The sequence below is a fragment of the Vanellus vanellus genome (genome assembly GCF_965231255.1).
Source record: "Vanellus vanellus genome assembly, chromosome: 17".
Taxonomy (NCBI): domain Eukaryota; kingdom Metazoa; phylum Chordata; class Aves; order Charadriiformes; family Charadriidae; genus Vanellus; species Vanellus vanellus.
In genome coordinates this window covers 8,000,592-8,023,577 of record NC_138922.1, presented here as the reverse complement: position 1 = coordinate 8,023,577, position 22,986 = coordinate 8,000,592, and the positions used below count along the sequence as shown (strand labels likewise).

At 60.3% G+C, this 22,986-nt stretch overlaps 5 protein-coding genes and 1 long non-coding RNA gene across 6 annotated transcripts; all 6 read right to left on the bottom strand.

Annotated features, from left to right (window-relative positions):
* Positions 1 to 1,086: 1,086 nt before the first annotated feature.
* On the bottom strand, positions 1,087 to 5,498 carry LOC309679076 (uncharacterized protein; the record flags this gene model as incomplete). The annotated part of the gene is made up of 6 exons (XM_082492307.1): positions 1,087 to 2,631; positions 2,913 to 3,050; positions 3,673 to 3,725; positions 4,265 to 4,371; positions 5,217 to 5,352; positions 5,462 to 5,498. 6 exons carry the CDS (start codon positions 5,496 to 5,498, stop codon positions 2,497 to 2,499), a joined length of 606 nt encoding a protein of 201 aa, XP_082348433.1. The 3' UTR covers positions 1,087 to 2,496.
* A 110-nt stretch (positions 5,499 to 5,608) lies between these two features.
* Positions 5,609 to 6,670, bottom strand: LOC309679075 (CMRF35-like molecule 8; the record flags this gene model as incomplete). Its single annotated transcript, XM_082492306.1, has 3 exons — positions 6,607 to 6,670; positions 6,140 to 6,481; positions 5,609 to 5,700 (listed from the first exon to the last, which is right to left on the bottom strand). Exons 1-3 carry the CDS (start codon positions 6,644 to 6,646, stop codon positions 5,609 to 5,611), a joined length of 474 nt encoding a protein of 157 aa, XP_082348432.1. The 5' UTR covers positions 6,647 to 6,670.
* A 150-nt stretch (positions 6,671 to 6,820) lies between these two features.
* On the bottom strand, positions 6,821 to 7,822 carry LOC309679074 (CMRF35-like molecule 6; the record flags this gene model as incomplete). The annotated part of the gene is made up of 3 exons (XM_082492305.1): positions 6,821 to 7,150; positions 7,316 to 7,657; positions 7,783 to 7,822. 3 exons carry the CDS (start codon positions 7,820 to 7,822, stop codon positions 6,966 to 6,968), a joined length of 567 nt encoding a protein of 188 aa, XP_082348431.1. The 3' UTR covers positions 6,821 to 6,965.
* Positions 7,823 to 7,996: 174 nt separating this feature from the next.
* On the bottom strand, positions 7,997 to 8,583 carry LOC309679073 (uncharacterized protein; the record flags this gene model as incomplete). Its single annotated transcript, XM_082492304.1, has 2 exons — positions 7,997 to 8,298; positions 8,472 to 8,583. The coding sequence occupies 2 exons, from the start codon at positions 8,581 to 8,583 to the stop codon at positions 8,138 to 8,140; spliced, it is 273 nt and encodes a 90-aa protein (XP_082348430.1). The 3' UTR covers positions 7,997 to 8,137.
* Positions 8,584 to 11,738: 3,155 nt separating this feature from the next.
* Positions 11,739 to 14,079, bottom strand: LOC309679072 (CMRF35-like molecule 7; the record flags this gene model as incomplete). Its single annotated transcript, XM_082492303.1, has 5 exons — positions 13,921 to 14,079; positions 13,171 to 13,506; positions 12,635 to 12,713; positions 12,323 to 12,407; positions 11,739 to 11,927 (listed from the first exon to the last, which is right to left on the bottom strand). The coding sequence occupies exons 1-5, from the start codon at positions 13,952 to 13,954 to the stop codon at positions 11,739 to 11,741; spliced, it is 723 nt and encodes a 240-aa protein (XP_082348429.1). The 5' UTR covers positions 13,955 to 14,079.
* Positions 14,080 to 20,397: 6,318 nt separating this feature from the next.
* LOC309678879 lies at positions 20,398 to 21,009 on the bottom strand. Its single transcript, XR_014269793.1, has 3 exons — positions 20,966 to 21,009; positions 20,574 to 20,611; positions 20,398 to 20,465 (listed from the first exon to the last, which is right to left on the bottom strand). It is a non-coding gene; the product is annotated as an uncharacterized lncRNA (long non-coding RNA).
* Positions 21,010 to 22,986: the final 1,977 nt, after the last annotated feature.

Genomic DNA, 22,986 nt, shown 5'->3' with positions numbered 1-22,986 from the left:
CAGCTCTTGGTGCTTCCAGAAAAGCGACTGTTCCCTCTCGGGAAGGGGCGAGTTACAGGAAGGCTCGTGTGCTGGGATAGGACGTCTCCACTTCCAGCTGACTCCTGCAGCCAGAGCTCAGAAATCATGATTTTGGGGCAGAGCTGGTTGCAGAGTGTAAATCAGCATCCCTGCCCCTGAAACCAGCCCGGCTGCACGGAGCTACAGCGCCCAAACGCCCGTGGTAAGGGAAAACTTGTCTCTCTGGGCAAAACCACTTTCATGGGACAATGTGCATGGAAGAGCTCCGGTTTTCTGCTCCCAGCCCTGCTTCCACCGGGAGTCAGCCCTTCCAACGCCGAAAGCGCAGAGCTTTCACCCGCCAGGCGTTATTTCTGTCGTGCCGGCAGCTGCCCTGAAAACCACTGATGCTGGAGAAAAGGCAAATTTATTACGCGCTTAAAATTACCGGAGAAAACTCGAAAGTTTTCAGATATTAAAGCTTTGGTGCTCAAAATGGCTCTTGCAGAAGGTGCTGCCAAACACCCCACCTTTGCACACCCCGAGGATCCCGCACCCTCCGCCCCCCCGTGCCCCCCCGTCACACAGCCGGCAGCTATTTCTGCCTTAGTGCTGCCGTAAGGGCTTTAATTTAAGGAAGCCGTTTAGTTCTTTTTTTTTTTTTAAAGCATGAAAACTACCTCCAGATATGGCATAATGGGACTTGGTTACCTAAAAAAAAATCCGACTGATTCCTCCTCCTGAATCCTTCAGAGAAGGGGTGTTATTATCTCCAGTAATAAATGGAGGAGCAGGAGAAGCAATATGAGATTTTCTTTTTTTTTTTTCCCCAGTTCCACATAAAATTTGTGGCAGAAAAAGTTTGTCCGCGTGGGTGGGGAGGGGGTTGCTTTCCCTTTTTTTTCTTCCCAGCAATGGCTGGAATCTGGCTGGATGCTCGTTTTCATTACAAATCGCAATGATGCTTGTCTGTGCCATCACTGTTTGTTCCCCGTGTGCGTTCAGTGCCCGACTGAACACAGGAGGAATTTTGCTTATATAGAAATATAACATTACATAGGAATAACCTATAGGAATAGCCACAACTGTCACCCCACAGACATTTAATTCCAGCGGCCTTTGGTTTTGACAGAGCAGGGATGCTCCACGTGGCTTCTTGAATAAAATAATTACAAAAATACCGAAACGAAGCTTTGCAGCGGTTAAAAAATTAATGAATTCTCTCCAAATGAAGCCTTGAAATACACTCGGCTCAGCCTCACAAACAGATGCCCACCCCCGTGACTTGTTTTTTGGGGGAGCGGGTTATCATGATGGATGTATTGCCCAGCGCTGGGCAGGAGCAGAGGGAATGTGCACAGAGGAGGGCACTGGCACGCAGCGGGCAAGAGCGTGCCCGAAACGTGGCCCCGTGGGACGTCCCGTGGGGAGCGGTTCCACAGCAGCGGGTGGTGGGGCTGGGAAAGGGGAAGCGGGTTCATGCTGGAGCAGCACAGTCCTTCCCCTTAAAGATCTGGGTTCCCACGCTGCTGGAGTCCACCCGGGCACCAGCGAGGGGCCGAACCAGCTTTTTGGGGTGAAACTCTGCAAAAACCCCTTTAGTGAGGTGGGAAACTGCTGTGCAGTTACAGCCAAATACGCCGCTAGATCCTATCAGATTCTCAGTTGCTGTCACCGATAAAGGAGCGATACTTCACACAGAAGAACATACTTAGTGGCTGCCAGAAAATAAATTATCAGCCAAGCAGAGAAGAGCAGGGTCACGGTTACAGCCCGTCCCTGTGCTCCCAGCTGGGGGGGGCCCTTGGGGGCGGTGGAGGGGAGAGAGCAGGAGCAAACCTCCCTGAGGGCTGTGGGAGCAGGGCGTTAGGAGGAGCCGCTTCCCAGCAGCTGCGCAGGAGGGATGGGAGCACCTCTGCCATCTCCTTTGCACCGAGACCGTATTCGCACAGAGACCCGGCATTTGGATAGAACAAATGCATTTGGATGCAACATTTCCCGCTGTCCTGCTTCCCAGGAGCCGCCCTCTCTGCCCGGCATCGGCATGAAAAAAGTCAGTCTGAGGCGAGCAGCAGGTTTGGGAGCTGCAGTCCATGTGAATAACGCAGCCCAAAGGGGGACAGCAGGGCGGGCGGCGGGTGCCGGGAGCCAGGCAGCCCACCCGCAGCCCTCAGCCCACCCTCGCCTCCCGCCGCCGGGCTCTTCCATACCCTCTCTGGCCGGTCCCTGGCTTGGGCTACCCCAATGCAAGGGCAGTTTTTTTTTTCCCAGCACCATTGCTGGATGGGTGAGCTCTCCAATTGCAGGGGGATGATTTCCTCCTCATCCCGCTTCGCGCCTCCTGCTGAACCTCATGCTCTTCGAGGTTGCTCCAAGGAAACATCCAAGCCTATGAGAGCAGCAGCTCCACTGTCAGGCCAGCTCCTGCCCGAGAGCAAAGCCGGCCCGATCCTCCGAGCGTGTCCCGCAGGAGCAGCCCGCGGGGCCGGGACCGGCTCACGCCCTCCGCACAGCGCTGTGGGGCTCTTCTCTGGGCCGTGGGGCTGATGGCACGTTGGCGTAGATCTCCTGGTTCTTTGGCGGGGACTTCTGCACTCTGGCATATGTAGCCTCTTTTTCCTCTTCCAAATGCTGGGGAAGGAGGGGGATAAACAGAAAACATCCTTCGCGGGGCTGCTCAGGGCAACACCGTCTGCTGGAACCTCTCTCGGCTGCTTTAAGCACCCAGAGGCAGCCGCGGGGACCGGAGAGGGCGCCCACACTATCCAGGGTCATTTGCACCCCAGCGTGGCATGTCCCCTTTGCAGCCCCCTCTGTGCCCACCCAACCCATCCCGCTGTCCACGCTGTCGCCCACCCGCCCCAGCTTTCCGCCCTCCGCCTCGAGCTCGGTGCTGCATTGCGTTCTCCTACCTTATAGCTCCGGTTGACCTCCATGTATTCGGTCGTGGTGTTTGCCAAGCCGCGGAAAGCCTCGGCATTGCTGTACAACTGGCTCTCGGCTGTGCCCCCGCGGTGGTTAATGTCCGCGTAGTTCAAGGTATCCTCTCCCTGACACACGAAGGAGAGGGGTGAGCTCTTAACCTACTGCGGCTCCCCTGCCTGCAGCCCTGCCTGCAGCCCTGCCTGCAGCCCGCAGGGAAGGGAACATCTCCCGTCCTGCTGCCTCTCCCGATGAGAGCCAAGACGGCTGCAGGAGCACTGGGGGAAAATTAAACCCCGCAGCAAGGGCTGGTTCAACATTTCCCGGGGAAAATCCGGTTAGCGACACCGGCCCCTCCTTGAAAGCTGGCAGTAAACATTAGAAAATACTTCCCAAGCAGTGACCGAAGATCAGCTGCCCCGCAGCCTCCTCAGGTGTGCTTTGCTCCGGGTTCCCAAGGCTGTTTCACCCCGAGAAGTGGCTCCCCTGCTTGGAGGGGCTTGGGGAGGAACCTCTCAGCCCTAAATCCTAAATTCCCTTCCCAGGAATAGTCCGCGATAGTCACACAAAATCCCTGGTTGGGTCTTTCCGTTGGCGAATGGAGCCCGAAGGATCCCTCCCAGCCTAAAGGGAGCCTGGCTGAAAGCACTGGGGTCAGGCAGGTTGTTGGCTCAGCTCGGGGTGCAATGTTTCCCCTCCCCAGGAGAGCTCGGAGCACGCCATTCCAAGACCGCGTGCGGATTGCCTTACTGTGTGTGACGTGCTGTGAATCCCATCCATCTCTACAGCTGCTGCGGAGAGGGCTGGATAAAGCACGGACGTGGTTGGACATGCATGAAACCAGAGGAAATGAAATGTATTACAAAACTGCGCCGCTGCTGCAAATCTCGCTGTAAGCAGGAAGGGAACCTGTTGCCCTGTCAGACCTCTAAACTCGAGCAGTTCTTCAAATAAAACCGGACCCCACCTGCCAGGTGGTGACGTCCCCTCCTGTCCCTCCCTGTCCTTCACACTGGCCTTAAACTTTGCAGCAAGCCTGGCCTGAGCAACCCAGCGCGTCTGGAGAAGCTGACGGTGCCCAGACAAACTCCAGCGGGTGCTGTGCCGGGCAGCACCCATCCCGAGAGCCACCCTTCCCCGCTCCCGCAGGGATAAGACCCATGGGATGGTCCCACCGCTCCCTCTGGGAAAAGAGACCTCCTCGGTGGAGGTCTCAGCAACGGACTGGATGGATCAGGGAGGGAATGGGGGAGAAACAAGAAATATAGAGTAAAAAAAATACATAGCAGAAGACGGGCTGGTAGAGAAACAGAGGGTGTGTGGCAGCAAGAGCTTTGCTCACCCTTCTTCCTCTTCCTGGACAGTATTACCAAAACCCCAGCAGCAATTGCAAGCAAAAGAAGAACCATGATGGTGCCTGGAGTGAGGATGTGCTCAACCACATCCAAGCTGCAAGAAAAAAAAAAAGAGTTTTTGTTCTCACACTTCTCAGAAGCAGACTCGGGGGGGGAACCAGCATGGAGCATGTGCGGGGAGCAGCGGTGGGTGACGGGGCGTCCTGGAGAGGAAGGGAAGCAGGCGTAGGGGTGCTCAGGCTGTGAGCTGGGCACGGAGCAAAGCCGACTGAAAACTGCAGACGCAAATGGACATGCGGGTCTGAGAGCTGCTGCGTCTTCTCTATTTTAACGATGCGTTCTTGCACTTAATTTTGCTCTGGTTTAGCTCCGCTATTTGTTGACCTTGTTGTAATGGGCAACCAGGCAAGGTCCGTGTGTCAGCCACCCCTCGAGCATGCTGATGGGAAGCCTCAGCTTTGCCCGCTTCCCGCATCGCCTCCAAGAGGCAGGAGAGGAGGGAGGAAGCTCTGCCGCTTCGGTCTCGTGCTTTGTCAACCCTCTCTGCCATGTCGTACGTGACTACAAAGCAGAACAGAATCCAGCCCAGCACTCAGGTTTCCCACAAGCAAACAGTCCCTCTGAGTTTTGGGGAAGGAAACGGAGTCGGTGCCTCAGCCAGAAATTACTTCTTGCAGGGTGATAACCTGTGCCTGGCTTAAGCTGCAAGATGGACAGGGGACAAGCAGATCTTTGCCAGTGCCAAGTGACCAGCGCTGCTGGGATTATTTTCCATGTGGAATGGCTGGCTGAGAGGATGAAATGCTGGTCTCTAAAGGCAAAAGCAGGAGATCCGAATCCTTAAGGGAGGTGTGAAGAGTCCGGAGGGCTGCAGGGCTCCAGCTGCACCAGAGACCTCATGGCGGGAGGCAGCTGCTGCGGGCAGGAGCTGGTACTCACTGTGGAGGGCTGGAGCCTTTGGGGTTGGAGCCATGTGATCCCAGTTCCTCAGCTTGTCCCTGGGGAGTTGTCTGCGTGGGGACTGATACAGAGCTAGTGAGATTGGTGTGCTCGGTGGTTGGGGAATAGGGTGATGCTGTGGAGAAAGAAGTAGGGGCTGTAACAAAAAGAGGTCAGCCAGTCTCCCTGCCTCTGCCGGGGAAAATGCTGCAGGTTTTGCAGTGAGACAGAAGTGACTCACTTACCATCACACCAGGAGATGCTGCATCCCCTCTGCCACATCCAGAGCACGCTCCTTGAGGTGGGAGGGCTCTAACTCCCTGCCCAGGAGGCTTTTTGTGGTCCCAGTATCCCCCCAAAATGCGCACACGCATGCATGCACGAAGCAGAGTTCACCTGGCAGGGAAGGGGGTCTGGCACCACATGCCCAGCCCAGTAATAACACAACAGCCCCATATAAGTGTCCCACTGCAGGGGCTGGTCCCTGGCGAGGGGACAGAGAGGGACGGTCCGTAAGCCCAGGGCCTGGTGCCCACAAGCACTGGATGCTCCAGAGGAGGAAATGGGGTGGCACGAGGGGGTGAGGAACTCCCTGGTGTTATGAAATAAGGCAAGGAGAGCAGACAGGGCCAGCAGGATCCGATGAGAGGGGGAAATGGGGCATGGAGAGCAGGGTGCTGCCTTAGAGAAGGGGGTGGCTCACCCTGGGGCGCTGAGGAGGGGCTGTGGTGAGACCTGGGCATGGGGAATGGGTGAAGGCGACGCCTGCTGTGGTAGCAACCTGCCGAGCCCTGGTGACACCCTGGGGCTGCCCCACGGGGCCAGGGCACCCACCTCCTCCGGGCTGCCCCTCGCTGCAGCCCCCGCTGCCAGCGCTCGGAGGGGACACCAGCTCTGGACGCGGGGGACCCAAAAGTACTGACCTGGGGACACGATCACCTTCACACTATGATGCTCATCACGCTGCAATAGGTGCCTTCGCACCCCGCAGAGGTAGGTGCCCGTGTCCTCCTCGGCCAGGTCCTCCATGGTCACCGTGAACATCCGCTGTGTGCGATTGTCACTGATGGAGAATCGGTCCCACTGCACCACGGGCTGCAGCTCCGACGTGATGACGATGTCATCATCACAGGCAAAAAACACTTTTGCCGGATAGCACCAGAATTTCGGCTTCGTCTCATCGCCGCGCTCGTATTTGCAGTTCACCGAGAGGGATCCCCCCAGCAATCCCCGCACGGTGCGGGGCCCCGTCACCGCCCAGCAGCCTGCGGAGGCACACGGAGCCGCGGGAGTGCTGCCGCAGCCGCTGCCTCCACCGCGTCCCCCCGCGCTCGTCGGGGCCGTCCCCCGGCGCCGTTCCGGGGGTCGGGGTGCTCCGGCCCGGCCTTACCTGGCAGCAGCGCCCAGGCGAGCAGCGGCAGGAGCTGCATGACCGCTCCGGGACGGCGGGGATCGGCGTCCTGCCGCGCCCGGTTCCTCTCCGCGGGGCCCGGCCCGCCCCCGCGGCACCGCCCCCCCCGTCGGGGCGGAGCGTCGGGACCCCCGGGGCTGCCTGACGGCGGGGGCCGACGGAAAGAAGACGCGGAGGTGCGGAGCTGGGGCGGAGAAGCTTTATTGCAGCCGGCGGCGGCGGCGGCGGGAAGGGGCCCGGTGGGGCTCCGGTGCTTCCCTCCCCGCCCGCACCGTCGGGGCCGGGGCGTCCCGGGGCAGAGCGGCGCCGGCTGTGGCCGGGGGGTCCCCGCCGGGGCCTCAGCCGCTCCGCAGGCTGACCCAGAACACGGCTCCGCTCATGGCCAGCAGCGCCAGCACCTGCAGCCCGGCCAGCACCGGGAAGTAGCGGAAGGGACCGGGAGTGCTCTGCGGAACGTCCGTCCCCGCCGCGGGCGGCCGAGGGGTGGTGGGAGGGAGGGCGGGGGCCGGGCTGGGCGCCGGGGCTGCAAATGCGAAGAGGGGACAGATGCAGCGGGCGCCTTCGGGCGTTGATCCGCCTTTGTCCCTCTCCCCCGGGTACCATCTACTCCCATAGCCCGGCCCGGCCCCTCCCCGACGTGGTGGTCACTGGTGCTGTGCGGAGCGGGGGGGGAGATGCAGGGACTGACCTGGGGACACGATCACCTTCACACTATGATGCTCATCACGCTGCAATAGGTGCCTTCGCACCCCGCAGAGGTAGGTGCCCGCGTCCTCCTCGGCCAGGTCCTCCATGGTCACCGTGAACATCCGCTGTGTGCGATTGTCACTGATGGAGAATCGGTCCCACTGCACCACGGGCTGCAGCTCCGACGTGATGACGATGTCATCATCACAGGCAAAAAACACTTTTGCCAGATAGCACCAGAATTTCGGCTTCGTCTCATCGCCGCGCTCGTATTTGCAGTTCACCGAGAGGGATCCCCCCAGCAATCCCCGCACGGTGCGGGGCCCCGTCACCGCCCAGCAGCCTGCGGAGGCACACGGAGCCGCGGGAGTGCTGCCGCAGCCGCTGCCTCCACCGCGTCCCCCCGCGCTCGTCGGGGCCGTCCCCCGGCGCCGTTCCGGGGGTCGGGGTGCTCCGGCCCGGCCTTACCTGGCAGCAGCGCCCAGGCGAGCAGCGGCAGGAGCTGCATGACCGCTCCGGGACGGCGGGGATCGGCGTCCTGCCGCGCCCGGTTCCTCTCCGCGGGGCCCGGCCCGCCCCCGCGGCACCGCCCGCCCCGTCGGGGCGGAGCGTCGGGACCCCCGGGGCTGCCTGACGGCGGGGGCCGACGGAAAGAAGACGCGGAGGTGCGGAGCTGGGGCGGAGGAGCTTTATTGCAGCCGGCGGCGGCGGCGGGAAGGGCCCGGTGGGGCTCCGGTGCTTCCCTCCCCGCCCGCACCGTCGGGGCCGGGGCGTCCCGGGGCAGAGCGGCGCCGGCTGTGGCCGGGGGGTCCCCGCCGGGGCCTCAGCCGCTCCGCAGGCTGACCCAGAACACGGCTCCGCTCATGGCCAGCAGCGCCAGCACCTGCAGCCCGGCCAGCACCGGGAAGTAGCGGAAGGGACCGGAACTTCCCAGTGTGTCATCCACGGTCGGCAGGAGGGTGGGGGCCAGGCTGAGGGTCGGGGCTGCAAATGCGAAGAGGGGACAGATGCACTGCGTGGCTCCAGGCACTGACCTGCCTTTGTCCCTCTCTCCCTCTCTTCCGGGTACCATCTACTCCCATAGCCCGGCCCGGCCCCCCCCTGACGTGGTTGTCACTGGTGCTGTGCAGAGCAGGGGGGGAGATGCAGGGACTGACCTGTGGACACGATCACCTTCACACCATGACTCTCATCATGCTGGGTTGTGCCCCTTCGCACCCCGCAGAGGTAGGTGCCCGTGTCCCCCTCAGCCAGGCCCTCCATGGTCATTGTGAACACCTTCCGTGCACTATTGTCACTGATGGAGAATCAGTCCCGCCGCACCACAGACTGATTCTTCGAAGTGATGACGATGTTAGCAGCACAGTCAGAATCTGTTCCCAGTTTGCACCAGAACTTGGGCTTCGTCTATCACCGTGCCGGTACTTGCAGTTCACCGAAAGGGACCCCCCAAGGAATCCCCTCACAGTGTGGGGCCCCTTCACCACCCAGCAGCCTGCGAAGACATACGGAGCCGTGAACGTGCTGCCGCTGCACCGACACCTCCTGCCCCATGGGGCTGGTCCAGTGTGGGGCTTGAGCCCCAGGCGTCCCTGCAGCCTTACTTGGCAGCAGCATCCAGGTGAGCAGCAGCAGGAGCCACACGGACAGGCTGGCCTGGGCCGTTCCCCTCACGCTCCTTCTTCGTTGTGTCTCTGGGACTTTGCTTCCCCTTCTGCCTGTGGTACCGACCCCGTTGCTGCTGGAGGCTTAGGAAGAGTGTGGGGTTTCTTGTTTACTCTGGTCTCAGCTGACTTCCTGCCTCCCCTGTCACTGAGAGCGCTGCCATGCAGTGTCCCGTGAGCCCTACTACCCTGCTTTTGCCCCTCTGCTCCTTCCCCTGCCCCACAGGCTCCCCTTTCTGCCCCTGGCACAGTCCCCACAGTGAGGTGCAGTCCTGACTCTCCCTGCCTCGCTGCCCCACTGCCCAACCTCTCCGGCCAGGCAGGGAGCCTAGTGGGGAGCTGCCTCTCGAGGGGTGGCTCAGCCCTGCGCAGGGAACCCCTGAGCCCCAAACATGCCCCCAGGCTGGGGGAAGTGCCCCCACATGGACAGCCTGTACCCCTCCATGGGAAACAGAGGAGGAGCCCCAGCCTCCTGTCCCTGTGCAGCTGGACGTGACCACCCATCCCCACTGCCCTGACCGGTGTGTCCCCCTGGGCTGTCCCCAGCACAGCCCCTCCGCTGCGGTTCTGTAGCCTGTGATGGTGTGGTGTCGTCCCCCCCCGCCCCCAGCCTGAGCTCCATCTCCTGTAACCCTGCCCAAGCGGTAACTGCTCGTGGTGGTCACAATAGGTCCATCTAGTCGTGATGGCTGCATCCAGTTCAAAATGGGTTCGGGGAGACAGATAACAACGCAATAGCCAAGGGCTAACTGGAGCAATGCACCCACCTAACCCCAATACCGGTACTGTGGTCGATATGCAAATATGACTGTAAGTTAATCATCTTACCCCCATACATAGTGAACAGCCCACGAGCGCTTTGAGCTCTCCTGCATGGCAGCGGGCTGCACGCCAGGATCTCCCCTTGGGTAGGGACGCCTCTCAAGGTTACTTCTCGAGATTGAGAGATTTCTCGTGGCTAATAGCATGCTAAACTTTGAAGCTTCACTAAGATTATATCTTAGAGTGATTGTGCGCATATAATCCTTTAGACATAAACTGTTGACCAAGTCTGGGACTAGGCTTGGACCCAGGTCCACCTGTACTCCTCTCTCAGAAGGAGTTTAGAAAGCCAGGGGTCCTCTCTGAACCTCAACTCAACCGGAGGGTCTCCCTGACCGTTCTGTCTGACCCTGTCCTCTACGCAGTAAATAACCAAGCGTACCTTGCCATCAAATCTTGCTAAACCTCTGTTGCATTTACTATCAAACTTTATTAAATCTTTGTTTTATATCAGTAAATATATTAATGCTTCTGTCTGAGTGAAGTGCATCACTCCATCTGTGACATAGCCCTATGCCCAGCGCCCCGATCAGATCTCTCCAGGCTTCCTCCTCATCCCCATCCCTTGGAATGTCCCCTGGAAGTACCAGTCCCCCCCAGTGCTCTCCCTCCCTCCCTCCCTCCCATCAATGAGTTGCTGAGCCTGCGCTGGGTTGGGCAAACCCTTTGGAAGAAGTTCCCAGGGTTGAGGGAGGGTTTGGGGACAGGCAGGACAAATGCAGCCCATGTGCAGGGACCAGGCCCATGCTGGGTGTCACAGGGTCTTTCTCCTACAGCCATGGGCTGGTCCTGGCTCGGACCAAAGCCTCACACACAGACCCGCTGCCGGTACCATTGCAGCTCTGTCCTTGGTGAAAAGAAACAGCGTTATTGCTAAGGGTTGGTTGTAGTTTAGTGGTGCTGAGGGTGTTCCTTGACGGAGTTACAACAGAGCTGTCCCTGTCCTTGTCTTGTGCCTGGCTCTGAACCCTGTCCCCTGAGAGCAGCTCTCTGGGGGCGAAGGGTCCCTGTCCTGAGCATCACCTGGGCTGGGCTCTGGGCTGCCAGGCATCCCTGTGCAGTGCTCCCAGGTCCCTCCCCCTGCAGGGAACAACCGGGGAGCCCTGCGTTTCCCTGTGGCTCTGCCTCGGAGCTGCCACCTCCGTCCCCTCTGCACATGGTATTTTTGTGGCAGGGACTGTCCCCAGATGGGGCACTTCAGGGACACGGGATGTCTCACCCACTCCCCCAGTGCCTCTTTCCTGGAGCTTCCCCACTCCCACGTGTTCACCCAGGAGGTGTCACTGGTCAGGCCCAGGAAGAAGAGACCCAACAGACAATAAACGAGGAGTTGGGAACCCCGTGGGTGGAAGCACAGCCCCGGACCCTGCGCTCCCGGAGGGCTCCCAGCACCTACCGGGCAGGAGCAGGCAGTGGAGCGGCAGGGAGAGCGAGGTACGGGGCACATGGCCGGGCTCCCCAGCTCACTCCTGGGCAGCCAAACTGCTGCGTCTGCAGTGGAGGTTTTGCCACATGTGACTGCATCAGGCTGCGAGTTCCTGGTTCATGCCTGCTCATGGCACCTCAGGCATTTTGGTTCCTTAAAAAAGCTGAGGAGAAACAACTTTCCCCCAAAGCTCCCTGGGGGGACGCTTGTGAAGCTGGTTGTGCCATGAAACTGGGACATGGTGTAGCCCTGGGGGGGATGGAGGTAGCCACACTGCTCTCCATGGTGTGGCTGCTGGGGCCAGCCACCCCAGCACAGGGAAAGAGTGGGGTTTCAGCAGTGTGCGGGTACCCACTTTTTGGAGATGCAGAACCTGGAAAATAATCGGAGCAATGAGAAAAGGAGCCCACAGTGCAGCTGGGTCTAGTGTGAGCTTTGCTCTCTGTCTGAGGGTGGAAAATTGCTGTAGTGGGGGAGACAGTTGTGGAAGGACACCGTTCCCTGGCCCTCACTCAGCTGAAGATGGGCATTTGGTTGCACCAGGCAGGGCTGGCAGGGCTGAGGGCTCCTCTCCCTGCACCGCGGCTCAGCCGGGCCATGGTGGAGCAGGCGCCCACATGGCCACGTTGGCCCCACGTCACCCCCAGCCACTCCACAGCCCCACCCATCAACATCAGTGGCCACCAGTGTGCCAGGCAGTGCTGGCAGCCAAAGGAGGGAGCAGGCAGGCAGACAGACAGACAGACAGGCATGTGCAGGATACCCAGGCTTTATTGCAAAATTGTCTTCAGTTGGCAGCTCCAGCTCAGCGGGCGCAGGGTCCCTGTCCCCCAGACCCTCCCCTCCCCAGCACAGGGACTGCCAGGAGGGGCCGAGGCTTCACGGAGGGAGAAGCGCCCGGTGGCCAGCAGCTCCCAGAGCGGGGTGGCCGTGACGGGTGGCGCAGCCCCGGCAGGGTGGGGGGCAAGGGGACAGGAGGGCATCTCTGCGGTTCTGGGGTGCTCGGCGTGGGTGGGCAGCCCGGTGCTCTGGTGCTGCCAGTAACCTCGAAGAGCTGTAGGTTTTCCCGGTTGTTGCTCCTGCGCCGGCTCCTCACCCATGCAACCCCACATGCCAGGGCCAGCGCCACGGGCACCTTCATGCTGAGGAGGAGCAGCAGGTGGGTGATACCAAGCTGGGACCTGGGTAGGAGAAAAGAGGTGATGCTAGAACTTGAGCAGGGTCTGGGCACTGAGGATGGGGACTGGGGCACTTGCACGTCTGCCAGCCACCCCGCTTGTCCCCAGGATGCTCCTTGGGACTCCTGCAATGGGGGGGATGCAGGGCTGGGGGATGCATGCAGGGGAAAAGGTGTCTTAGGCCAGGGGATGCTGTTGGGGGCTTGCCCGGACGCTGAGCCCTGACTCACTGCGCCTCACAGCCCGCGGGGCACAGGAGGTTGGTGGCCAATGGGCTCATGTCGCTGCCCTCAGTCGTGGTTGAAACAGCTGTGAAGAAAACACAGAGAGTGAGAGGAAAGTGGAGACCTCCCCTGCACCCCGTCCTGTCCCCTGAGCAGGGGGTCTCTGCCCTGACACTTCGGCCACGGAGGTGCAGGAGGTGGGGATGGGGGTCTCCAGGCAATGCACTGGGCACTGGGGAGGAAGAAACAGAGGTTTTTTACTGGGAGGGACTGGAAGCCCCAAAGGATGGGCTTGTGGAAGCAGAGATGCTGAACAAGATCTAGGGAGAGGCTCCGCTCTGCGTGAAGCTCTGTACAGCCTTCTCTGTCCCTCGTCCAAATCTGCACTGGGGCAGCTCCAGCAGGTCTTGGTGCCTGCAAGGAGCTTGTTCCCGCTTTGACAACCCCTGTGTACCCCTGGCTGGAGAGGCCCTGTCCCCACCACTGTGACCCAAGTGACAGGCTCCATCACACACATCGCTTTGCTCCCAATCCAGCTTTACCTGTGGAGACCATCACCTCGGTGGTGTGCCACAAGCTGAACCACAGGCTCCTCCTCACCCCGCAGGAGTACCAGCCTGCGTCCCCTGGCGTGACACCATCCAGCGACACCGTGAACAAGCGTGCCGTGTGGTTGTCCCCAATAGACACCTTGCCCCGTGTCACCGTCACCTCTGAGCCGTCGGTTTGGGCGATGTAGGTGAGGCAAAACCAGAGGAAGCCTGGGCGGCACCAGTACTTGGGGTAGAGCTCGTGGCCCGGCTTGTAGCTGCAGGACACTGCCAGAGAGCCGCCCTGCTCCGCTGTCACCTGCGTGGGGCCCGTCACTGCCCAGCCACCTGTGGGGGACCGGGAGAGGTGCTGCGAGCATGTACTGGCATCGCCTCAGGGAACTGGGAGGGATCTGAGCCTGGGATGCTCGGGGGCACCCTGTCCCGAGGGACGCTGTGTCTGTGCACCTGCTGCACCGGGGAGCGGTGCGGAGATGAGATGTCCCCAGTTGTTAATAAAAAGAGCCCACATCAAGCACGCGTGTTGTTAAACAAGCAAAAAGCCTCATTGCCAGGGTTCATATGACAGCAATACCAGCACATCTCAGAGTCCTCCCCTGTAGCTGTCTACTGGCCACAAGAAAAGGATGGTACCAGCTAGGCTCTTGTGACCATAGTGGGCTTCCCGGGCTGGCCCAGTCCCAGCCTCTCCGCAGCTCTGCCAGAGCCCATGCAGTGGGAACCTCTGCTCTTGGGTCTCACCTGGGAAAAGGGTCCAAACCAGAAAAATCCTCATTTTCCAGCTTCTTGCTCCCGATGTGGATTTTTCCCCGTGGTTAATCACAAAGCACCCTTCGGGATGGAGCCAGGTCCATATGCACCCGGGCGTTTCAGGAGTCTCCCAAGCCTCTTTCTCCTGTTGCTTCCTTGGGCAGTGTTTACCCACAGACCCTGGATGTCTTTTTTTAAAGGCGGGTACTTCCTCCCTCTTGCCCAGGGACCATGACTCACCCTGGGGGTGTCTTATGAGAGAGACTGACTGCTTTTGCTCTGAAACAGCCACTGGTTCCCAGCCAAAATGCAGTGAGTTCCTCTACCGCGATGCCTGTCCCAGTGGGGAATGCAGCCCCTTCTCTCGCATAGAGCCCAAAGTGCTTCGGGAGCCTTTGCAGGGGCCCCAGGCCAGAGCGGGGGTCTGGGGACCAGGACAGAGTGAATGCCAGTCGGGGACCAGGATAGAGTGAATGCCGGTCAACCCCTGCGGGTGGACCAGTTGGGACCACTGGGATGCTCTCCCGGTGGTGATGGACTGGGATGATGGACAGCCATCCCCGCTGCACTGCTGCTCCCCGGCTCCTGAGCCGTCTGCCAGTGCGAGCTGGGCTGCTTTTGTTTATTTTCTCGAGCAGAAGTGTCTCATTTCCCCCCCAAAAACGCCTTCTTTGGCACGGCTGTGGGTTTTGAGTGACAATGCTGTTTTTCTCCTGAAATTAGATGTTTCCAGTGAAAGTTTCAGAAACCCAAACACAAAAAGCAAAGCTGCTTCCCTGGCAGCTGCCTTGCTGACGGCTTCCTTCCTTGTTGCCCTTAGGAAAGAGCAGAAAGCACAAAGCCCTGGCCCTGCTGGAGGCTGAGGCTGCTCCTTTCCCCCCATCCCACCCCCTCCCTGTCCCCTCTGTCCCCCACTGGGGCAAGAGGAAGCTCTGGGTTTTCCATCTGCTCATCAAGTAACCCATTCATTCCCAGCGAACCGGCTGACCGTCTGGGAGCTGAGTCACTGCAAATAGCAGCAAGATCTAAATTCAAGAAGTCACTGGAGATTGCAAACCTGCATTCTGCTGATAAGCCTTCCTGGAAAGATTTGGGCACCCGGGGCTCCAGCCACCCCCCCAGTCGCTCTCGTCTTCCTTGCTTTGAGTGTCAGTTCCCATTGTGCCCCCTCCCAATGCAGCCCCAGCAGCACCGGGGTGCTCTGTGGAGCAGCAACAGAGTGGCTCAGTGGGCACACCAGATTGTCCCCTTTACCCTCCAGACTGAGGCTCTGCAGAGGAATTTCTTTATTGGATTTATCTGAACCCAAAGCAATCGGTTTGCTGCCGAGGCAGGAAAACATCCTGCTCCTCAGCCTGTGCAGGAATCAGGGATGTGGTTTCTTGCCAGCCGAGAGGTGTGGGTCAATCTGCCAAAGCAATGGAGGGACAGGGGGCTCTCGGGGTCCTGCGGACCAGGGGATGGTGCCAACATGGCTTTGAGCTCATGGGCTCATCATGGGCAGAGGCTGTCACACCGCCAAGACGCCACTCGGTGTGTGATGGGACAGCAACAGCTGCCTCCTGCAGCGCTTCTTCGCCTCCTCTGCTGCAGCAAGGACGTCCCCGGGGGCGATCACAAAGACATCCCCCGGGGTGGCCCTGAAGGGACCCTCTGTCCATGAGGGATGCTCTGCTAGGACAAGTAGGGAGCTTCTTCTCCTGGCAAATGTTGACCAGGCATCCCCATCATCTTCTCCTGACACAGGGCGTTTGTATGGATACTGTAGTCCTCCAGCTCGGGGTCCTGTTCCGTGTCACTGCAGCCACCCTGGCAAGGGGACAGAGTGTCCCTGCAGCCCTGGACACAGCTGGGCAGTGTGGGGGCTGCCCGGGGCAAGCAGAAACATTGTGTGGCCACTGCCCATGCTGCCTGCACTGCCTGTGCTGCCTGCACCAGGGGCACTCACCTGTCCCAGGTCCAGCTCGTTGTCATAGATGGGGCAATGGTTCAGCTCTGCGGCGGTGCCCGACATGTAGGGGGCTGCGTGGGCCTTGGTGCAAGGGGGCAGCGTGCCAGAAAGAAGAGACACGGGGGGAGCTTTTCTGTGTCGCTGGGAGGTGGAAGCTCCCTGCAGCCCTGCGCCCGGGCTGGATTTGTCCCTGGGGTCCTGGCACAGGCGCAGAGGTGTGCCTGGGACGGGGCACGCATGGGCACCGTTACTTCCCCTCCTCCTGCGCAGGGTGCAGAGGAGCCCAACGGAGGCAGCGGTGACCAGGAGGGAGAGCAGGACCACGCTGGGTACCAGAATGCTCAGGGCTGGCTCTCCAGGGCTGGAGACAAGGGTAGAAGAGCAGGGATGGTTCTCTCCCTCCCAAAGCCGGGGCTTTGCTTCTGCAGTGCCCTGTGCCTTCCCGCAGCCCCTCTGCAGCCAGCCGCAGGGTGGGAGGCAGAGCAGGACAACAGCCTGGGACCCCACTTTGGTTTCTGCTGTTACATGACCCCCAAATGCCCCTGGCTGATGGATGGAGACCCTGTGTGTCCCCATGAGCCCCCGCACTCAGGGGCACCCACTTGCTGCCCATGGTGGTGAGAGCCCTTTCCTGTGCTCCCCCCGTGCCCTGGACTCACCCTGTGATGGTGGCGTTGGTGGGGGAATCCGTTGTGGTGTTGGAGATCCAAGGCGTGGGGGTGGCCCGGGGAGCTGCCGGGGTACCCAGTGCAGCTGCAAAAAAGAAGGTCCTGGTGGGAACTGGGGGAACTGGCGGCTGGAGGTGACCGTGGGTGCCCCCCCGTCTCCTCCAGCAGCAGGTGAATACTTGCCCATGTCCCCTCCAGCACACGCCAGTGCCCTGCCAGCATCCCTGTGGGACTCACCCCATCTGCACCTGCCTGCCTCCCCCTCACCTCTCTGGGCTGTGTCTCCCCATAGCGAGACATCTCTCCACCTGCCATAAACCAGAGGTTACCCCAAGGCCAGTGGGGTTGGATCCACCCATTTTCCTTGTCTAGAAACTCAAACTTTATATCATTTTGCTGTTGGAGGCCGGGTTTGGCAGGTGGTCCCTGGCCTCATCGCTGGGGCCCAGCATTAGTGCTCGCTGCTGCACGTAGCTGGTGGCCTCGCTGTCCTGCCTGCGCGGTTATGGGTGCTGGGAGCCCCAAAATAGCCCAGGGCTGGACCCTGCATTGGGCTCTAGCACGCTCTGCCTGCATCTGTGATCATCCCCTGAAGAAAGCAGCCTGTCACCCTTCCCATCCTCTGCCACTGGTTTATACTGGGTTGTATAACTGCATCAGAGCCCAGGAGCTCTCTCCTGCGTTGCTGCTTCCTCCTAGGTCATCGCTGAGCCAATGGCCTCTCCAAAAAAGGGTCCTGGCCAGCAAAACCTCCAGCCAACCGGACACCAGGTCTTACCTGGGACGACCCTCACTGTCACCAGCTCCATCAGGTCCCTGCCCATCCTCTCAATTCCACACCAGTAGTTTCCAGCATCCGCCTTGGAGACAGCTTTCATGGTGAGCAGGACCACGCAGAAGACATGGTTGTCCTGAATGGAGACTCGGCCGTGCCGAGGGAAGGGCACTTCCCTGCCCTTTGTCTCCACCACCTTGTGGCAGGAGTCCCGGCTGTCCCCCCGGCACCAGTACTTGTTGTAGCCCTCGTAACCCCGGGGGTACCAGCAGCGGATGGAGAGGGTCTCCCCTGCCCGGCCGCTGACCTCCCTGGGGACAACCAGAGCCTGGCAAGCTGTGAAGAAACCCACAGTGACACTGAGAAAGAAACAGGGCTGCAAAGCCAGCCTTCCCCCGAGCGCCTCCTTCTTAGCTCCCTTTGGAGAGAAGCACTTTGCGGGACATCCCATCTGCCGGCTTTTAGCCCCAGATACCAGGCTGTGGTGATGGGAGGCTTTGGCTCCGTCGGTGCCCAACATGGAGCCTGTGGCCCTGGGGGGGCTCAGCAGCCCCGGCCCCGTGGTGCCAGCAGGAGCTGGAGCATCGCCAGCATGGATGGAGCCTGTCCTCACCTGGGAGAAGGATCCAGACCCAGCCCGGCGATATCCCCATCGTCCCACTTTGCTCTGGAGGTCTGTGAACATCAGCCTCCCACGCAGGGCAGCGAGCCGGGGGACGCTGAGCTGATGTGCACTCTCAGCTTCGTTTTTTACTTTTTTGCTCGTGCAAGAGGTGGCGGCGAAAAGCGCTGCACTGCTGCCGGGTTATTTTTATCTGGCCGGGCTTCGCCTCGGAGCTGTTTTTTTTTTTTTCCTGCAGGTGACAAGCTGCTGAGATGCTTTTCGCAAAGTGGCACACCTGAAGCACACCGGGGAGGGTGGGCAGCTGCAGAAACAGGACTTGGGCCCCTGTGCACCCCACTTTGAAGGAGGGTTTAGGAGGGGAGTGGTCTTCACCCCAAATAGCTGCTGCAGAGAGGTGCTGGAGCACATGAACTGAGCAGAGCTTCCAACACCAAAACGGGGCAAAAACCAGCATGGCAGCTTTGATTTTTGCAGAGCACACCTCGCGTTCCAGGGGGTACTGGAGGCTGTATGTCCTGGTGGTCCCCATCAGCTGGGCTAAGGAGGGATGCCGGGATGGGTGCAGCCTCCCAGGCGCTCGGAGGGCATCACCTCAGCCCCTGGACTGTGTTTTGGCTGAGAGGGACATGCTGGGGCCCTGCCAGCTCTCGGAGTCACGGGTGCCTGGCCCCAGCCCTGGGCTCTGCTGGAGTCTGCAGCACCGAGCTGGTTTGGGGGGAAGTAGGAGACATGAGACACAGGGAGAGGGGTGAGGGGGAATAATCCGGACATCACTCGGACGGCGCCGAGGGCTGCAGCTGGGTGGTGGGGGTTCGACTTTGCCGATGGTGCTTGCTGGGACAGAGTGGTTGGGATGATGTGGGGCTTCCTCCTCCTCCTCCTCTGGCTTTTTTATCCCAGGTATGACCAGCTGGGGTTCAGGGCAAAATTGGGAGCACAGCTGCATTGCTGGAGCTGGTCCAGGCAGCAGCTCCCTCCATGCTCCCGCTCCTCATTCGGCACCAGAGCTTCTTGCAGACGATGAGGCTTGGGTTGCCCTCGGGAGCAAGTGGCACCCGGAGGAGCTCCCTTTGCCCGTGGGAAGTCAGAGATGGGACCGAGCCTCCCCCCAGCTTGAGCTCCAACTTGGCCGCCCTGCAGTCCAGGCTGCGGCCACAGGGCTGTCGCAGGTCCTTTGTGCAGCATCCCCCCACCTCCTTTTCTTTCTATCCTTGTGGTTTTTCTTCCTCTTTCTAAAACTGCTGTGTGGGTTTCCATTTCGCAGCAGGGTGTTTATATTTGGGTAGATGACGAGACCTCCCCAAATGGGGGCTTTTCCTTCCGCAGCTGCCCCGCCTGGGACACGCAACTGAAATCCTGATGTCTGCATGGGAGGCTGGGCTGGGGGGAACGGGACGGGACCCCCCGCAGCCAGGCTCCCCCCAGACCCTCCCTCTACATCCCTCTGCCCTTCAGCTCCTTCACTCCGTGCAAAGACCTGGAGGGAAGGGAATGAGGCGCCAGGTGAAAATAAAGGAGCACAACTCTGAGGGCTGTGTGGGAACAGGGGTGACCGCACCGGCCGTACCACCACCTCCTTCCTGGGGCACCTCAGAGTCACCAGGGCCAGGGAGGGGACGGAGGCCACATCTCTGACCTAATGCTGACCTCGTCTTCCTCCTTATTGCTGAGCACAAGAACCGAGGAAGATGAGAAAGGGCTGCCAGGGCACAGCATCCCCTGATCCCCCACAGCCTGGACCAGGGATGCTGGGCTTTTAACCCCTAATTGGGGGATATTTTGAACACATCCCAAATCTTCTGATCTTGTCTCATTTAATAATCTCATGGCACGGTGGGGATAAACAGCACTGCTGGCCTGGTGGCATGCGCATTACGCTGCGGGACCCCATGTGACACTGGGGTCCCCGGTCTGGTGTGGTACAGAGAGGACGGGATCCTGTGCTTCTGCAGGATACAGGAGAGGCAGAGAGAGCTCGGGCAGCAGTGGGGAAACATGCCCTGGACGTCGGGAGAGCTGCAGGGGGTGCCTGTTCCTGGACACGGGTCTTTCTGGCAGCGAGGGGCCAAGCGCAGAGCTGCTCAGCGTATGTTCAGGTAGATCGGCTGTGGTTTTGGAGCTCTAGAAACCGAAACTTCGTCTCCCTTTTCAAAGAAATGAATGTGAAGATTTGGGGCACTTTGCAGGTGCACCTATGCTAGAAGTTCGTGTCTATGTAATGCCTGTTCCTATGGGGTTTGATAGCTGCTGCCTGGGACAGGCAGTTAAAGGTAAGGGAAATGCTGGTGTGGGGGAAGGAGTGTGACCCCGAAGCTGAGCAGCTCCTCCCCACTGCAGGGCTGGGAGCAAGCGGCACCCGTGGGGTAACTCGCTGCATGCTCGGGGAGCTGCTCCAGCCCCCTTTACCTGCCACTTGGCCGGGCTGTTCTCATAGTCATCCTCGGGCAAGCTGAGCTCCCTCTCCCTGTTCATGTAGATGTTATTAGAAGTGGCTGCTTGCTTCCAGCTTGCAGTGACCTGGAGGGGACAAGGCGTACTGGGGACAAGGGGAGCTCCAAGGAGTGCGTCCCTTGTGGTGGAGCCATCACCATACCCCCCATCCCACTGCCCTCCTACCCGCAGTACCTGGACGTCCTTGGCCCTCTTCCTCTCCGTGGTCTGGGCTGCTGAGGGACAGGCAGGAGAAATGGGTCAGAGCAACACAGAACTCCCTTTGCTGATGGGGAGCATTTTAGGAGGGTCCTGAGCCCTTCCCCATGGTGGCCACATCGGCTCCTGTGCAACCGCAGATCTGGCCTGACTTTGCCAAGAGGCCCTGGACCATGGTGGGTACTGGGGAAGATGCCAGCCCCTTTTGTCCCTTTTTCCCCAAACCTTTTGCTCATCCCTGGGACAGGAGTGGGAGGGCAGCCTGTGGTGTGCTGGGGTGGGGGGATGGGTGCTGGGGACCAGCACAGGGACCCCCGCAGCCGCCCCGTAGAGGAGGGCCACAGCTTGGGCCCTCAGATGATTTGTACCTCTGCTCTTCTCCAATGATGCTCTTCTCATCCTGCGGCAGATGATGATGCCCAAAACCAGCACCAGTACAGCGGAGGGCATCAGGACCAGGACAAGGAGGTTTGAGGTGCTAGGAGGGGAGAAAAGGCTGTTGCTGCCCCTCTGCGCTGCCCCCTCTGCAGCCCTGTGCCCTGGGGGAGGGCATTCATGCCTGTATTTAGCACAGCCCTTGGAGGTATGAAACTCCACGGGCTGACAAGGGTGTTCCAAATATTTCTCCCAGGTTTCCTGGCCAGGGATCCATGCACATGTATGTGCAATGTCTGGCCAACTTGGCATGAGCGAGTTGCACAGATTCATCCCTTACCTCCGTGGACAAGTGCCCAGAGGCAGCGCACACCTGCTTGGGGTGTCGAGGTCCCCTGCAGCCCTGGGGGCAAAGACCCTGGGACCCCCAACCAGTGCAGCCCTGTGGCATGCAGGGATACAGCAGCCCCTTTAGCACCACATTTTGCTTTCTTCAGAGATGCCCGACTGGCCCCAAAGCCCAGTGGGCAGGCTGGAGCTGGACCCTGCATCCTCAGGCTGCCTGGTCCTTGCACCGGGGAGGGACCGTCCCTCTCCTCCCCAGTGGCCCTGGCACTCACCCAGCCTGCAGGCTTCTGACTTTCAGCGTGGACAGAGTGTTTTCCAGCTCCAGAGGAGTCCACGGGAAGGTGGGAGCAGACGTAGTCTCTTCCCCCTGTGTCGTATGGAGGTCATAGTCTGTTGTCTTGGGCACTGTGGTGGAAACAGATGGGAAAATGCTGTGGTGCGTTACCTGGTCCCGGGCTGGAGCTGAGGCTGGTGGCTGGGGGCTTCAGGGCCCCAGAGGCTCCTGGCGGGGAGATGAGGGGGGTGGCTGGGAAATGCCAAGCATGGCCCCAGGGGGGTTGTGTGCACCATGGGAGTGAGGGGGTGGATGCTGTGGGATCACTGAAGGTGGCTGGGAGAGGGATTTCTTCCAATTCCAGCTCTCCCTGTCCTCCCTCCCAAGCCTCCCCTCTCTCCATTCCCTCTGTCCCTCCAGCCTCTATGAAAGCAGAACAGCCACTCCAGGACCTTACCTGGGGGAACAGACACCCTGACAGGGAACATGGGGTCATACCAGGCTACCTGGATCCCACACCAGTACTGATCCCCGTCCTCCACAGTCAGACTCTCCATGGTCACCACGAACACGTGCTGAATGGGGTCATCTCGCAGGGAGACCCTGTCCCCCCATGCCTCATCCCCGGGGGCTGTCGTCTGAACGAGGATGGAGCAGGAAAACCAGCTGCTGCCCCTGCACCAGTACTTATTGGCATCCACCAGCTCTGGCTCGTATTCACAGGGCACCTCCACGGATCCCCCTGGGAAGCCGCTCACCTCCTGGGGGCCCCGCAGAGCCCAGCATCCTGCAGGGATAGAGTCCATGCCAGCCTGTGGGCAAGTACAAGCCCACGCACAAGTCTCCCGCCTGTCCCCAGCCCACTGCCTGTCCGCCTGCCACATGAGCCGCTTCGTGCTGCCCCCAGAAAACCCTTCCGCAGCCAGTGGGGCTATAGCCCAGGGGTCTGGGTTGGAGGCGGGGGGAGGCTACGTGGGGCCAGGGGCCGAGGAGGGAGGAAGGGCACAGGGGGAACCTCTCGGTCTCTCTGTCTCCCCGTGAAAACCCAGTGTCTGGAAACCCCCTTCTGCTTCTGCCAGAGGGCTCTTCTGAGAAGAGCTGCCCCTCCAGCACTGGGCAGGGCAGTATCCCCGCTGCTTTCCCTGGATCAGGTTTAAAAGAAAGGAAGAAATGCGAAATATCCCTCCCATGCTCTGTAGCCCCCTGGGGACCTTCATCTGTGTCCTCTCCCAAAGACAACCCTCCGAGGGACCCCGGGATGCTGCTGCACACCCCAAAGTGTTGAGGTTTCTGTTAAAGCCATCTCTGCCAGCAAGTGCAAGGTAGGAAGCCCGCCCTGCCCACCCTACCTGCCTTGCCCGCCCTGCCTGCCCTGCCTGCCCTGCCCGCCCT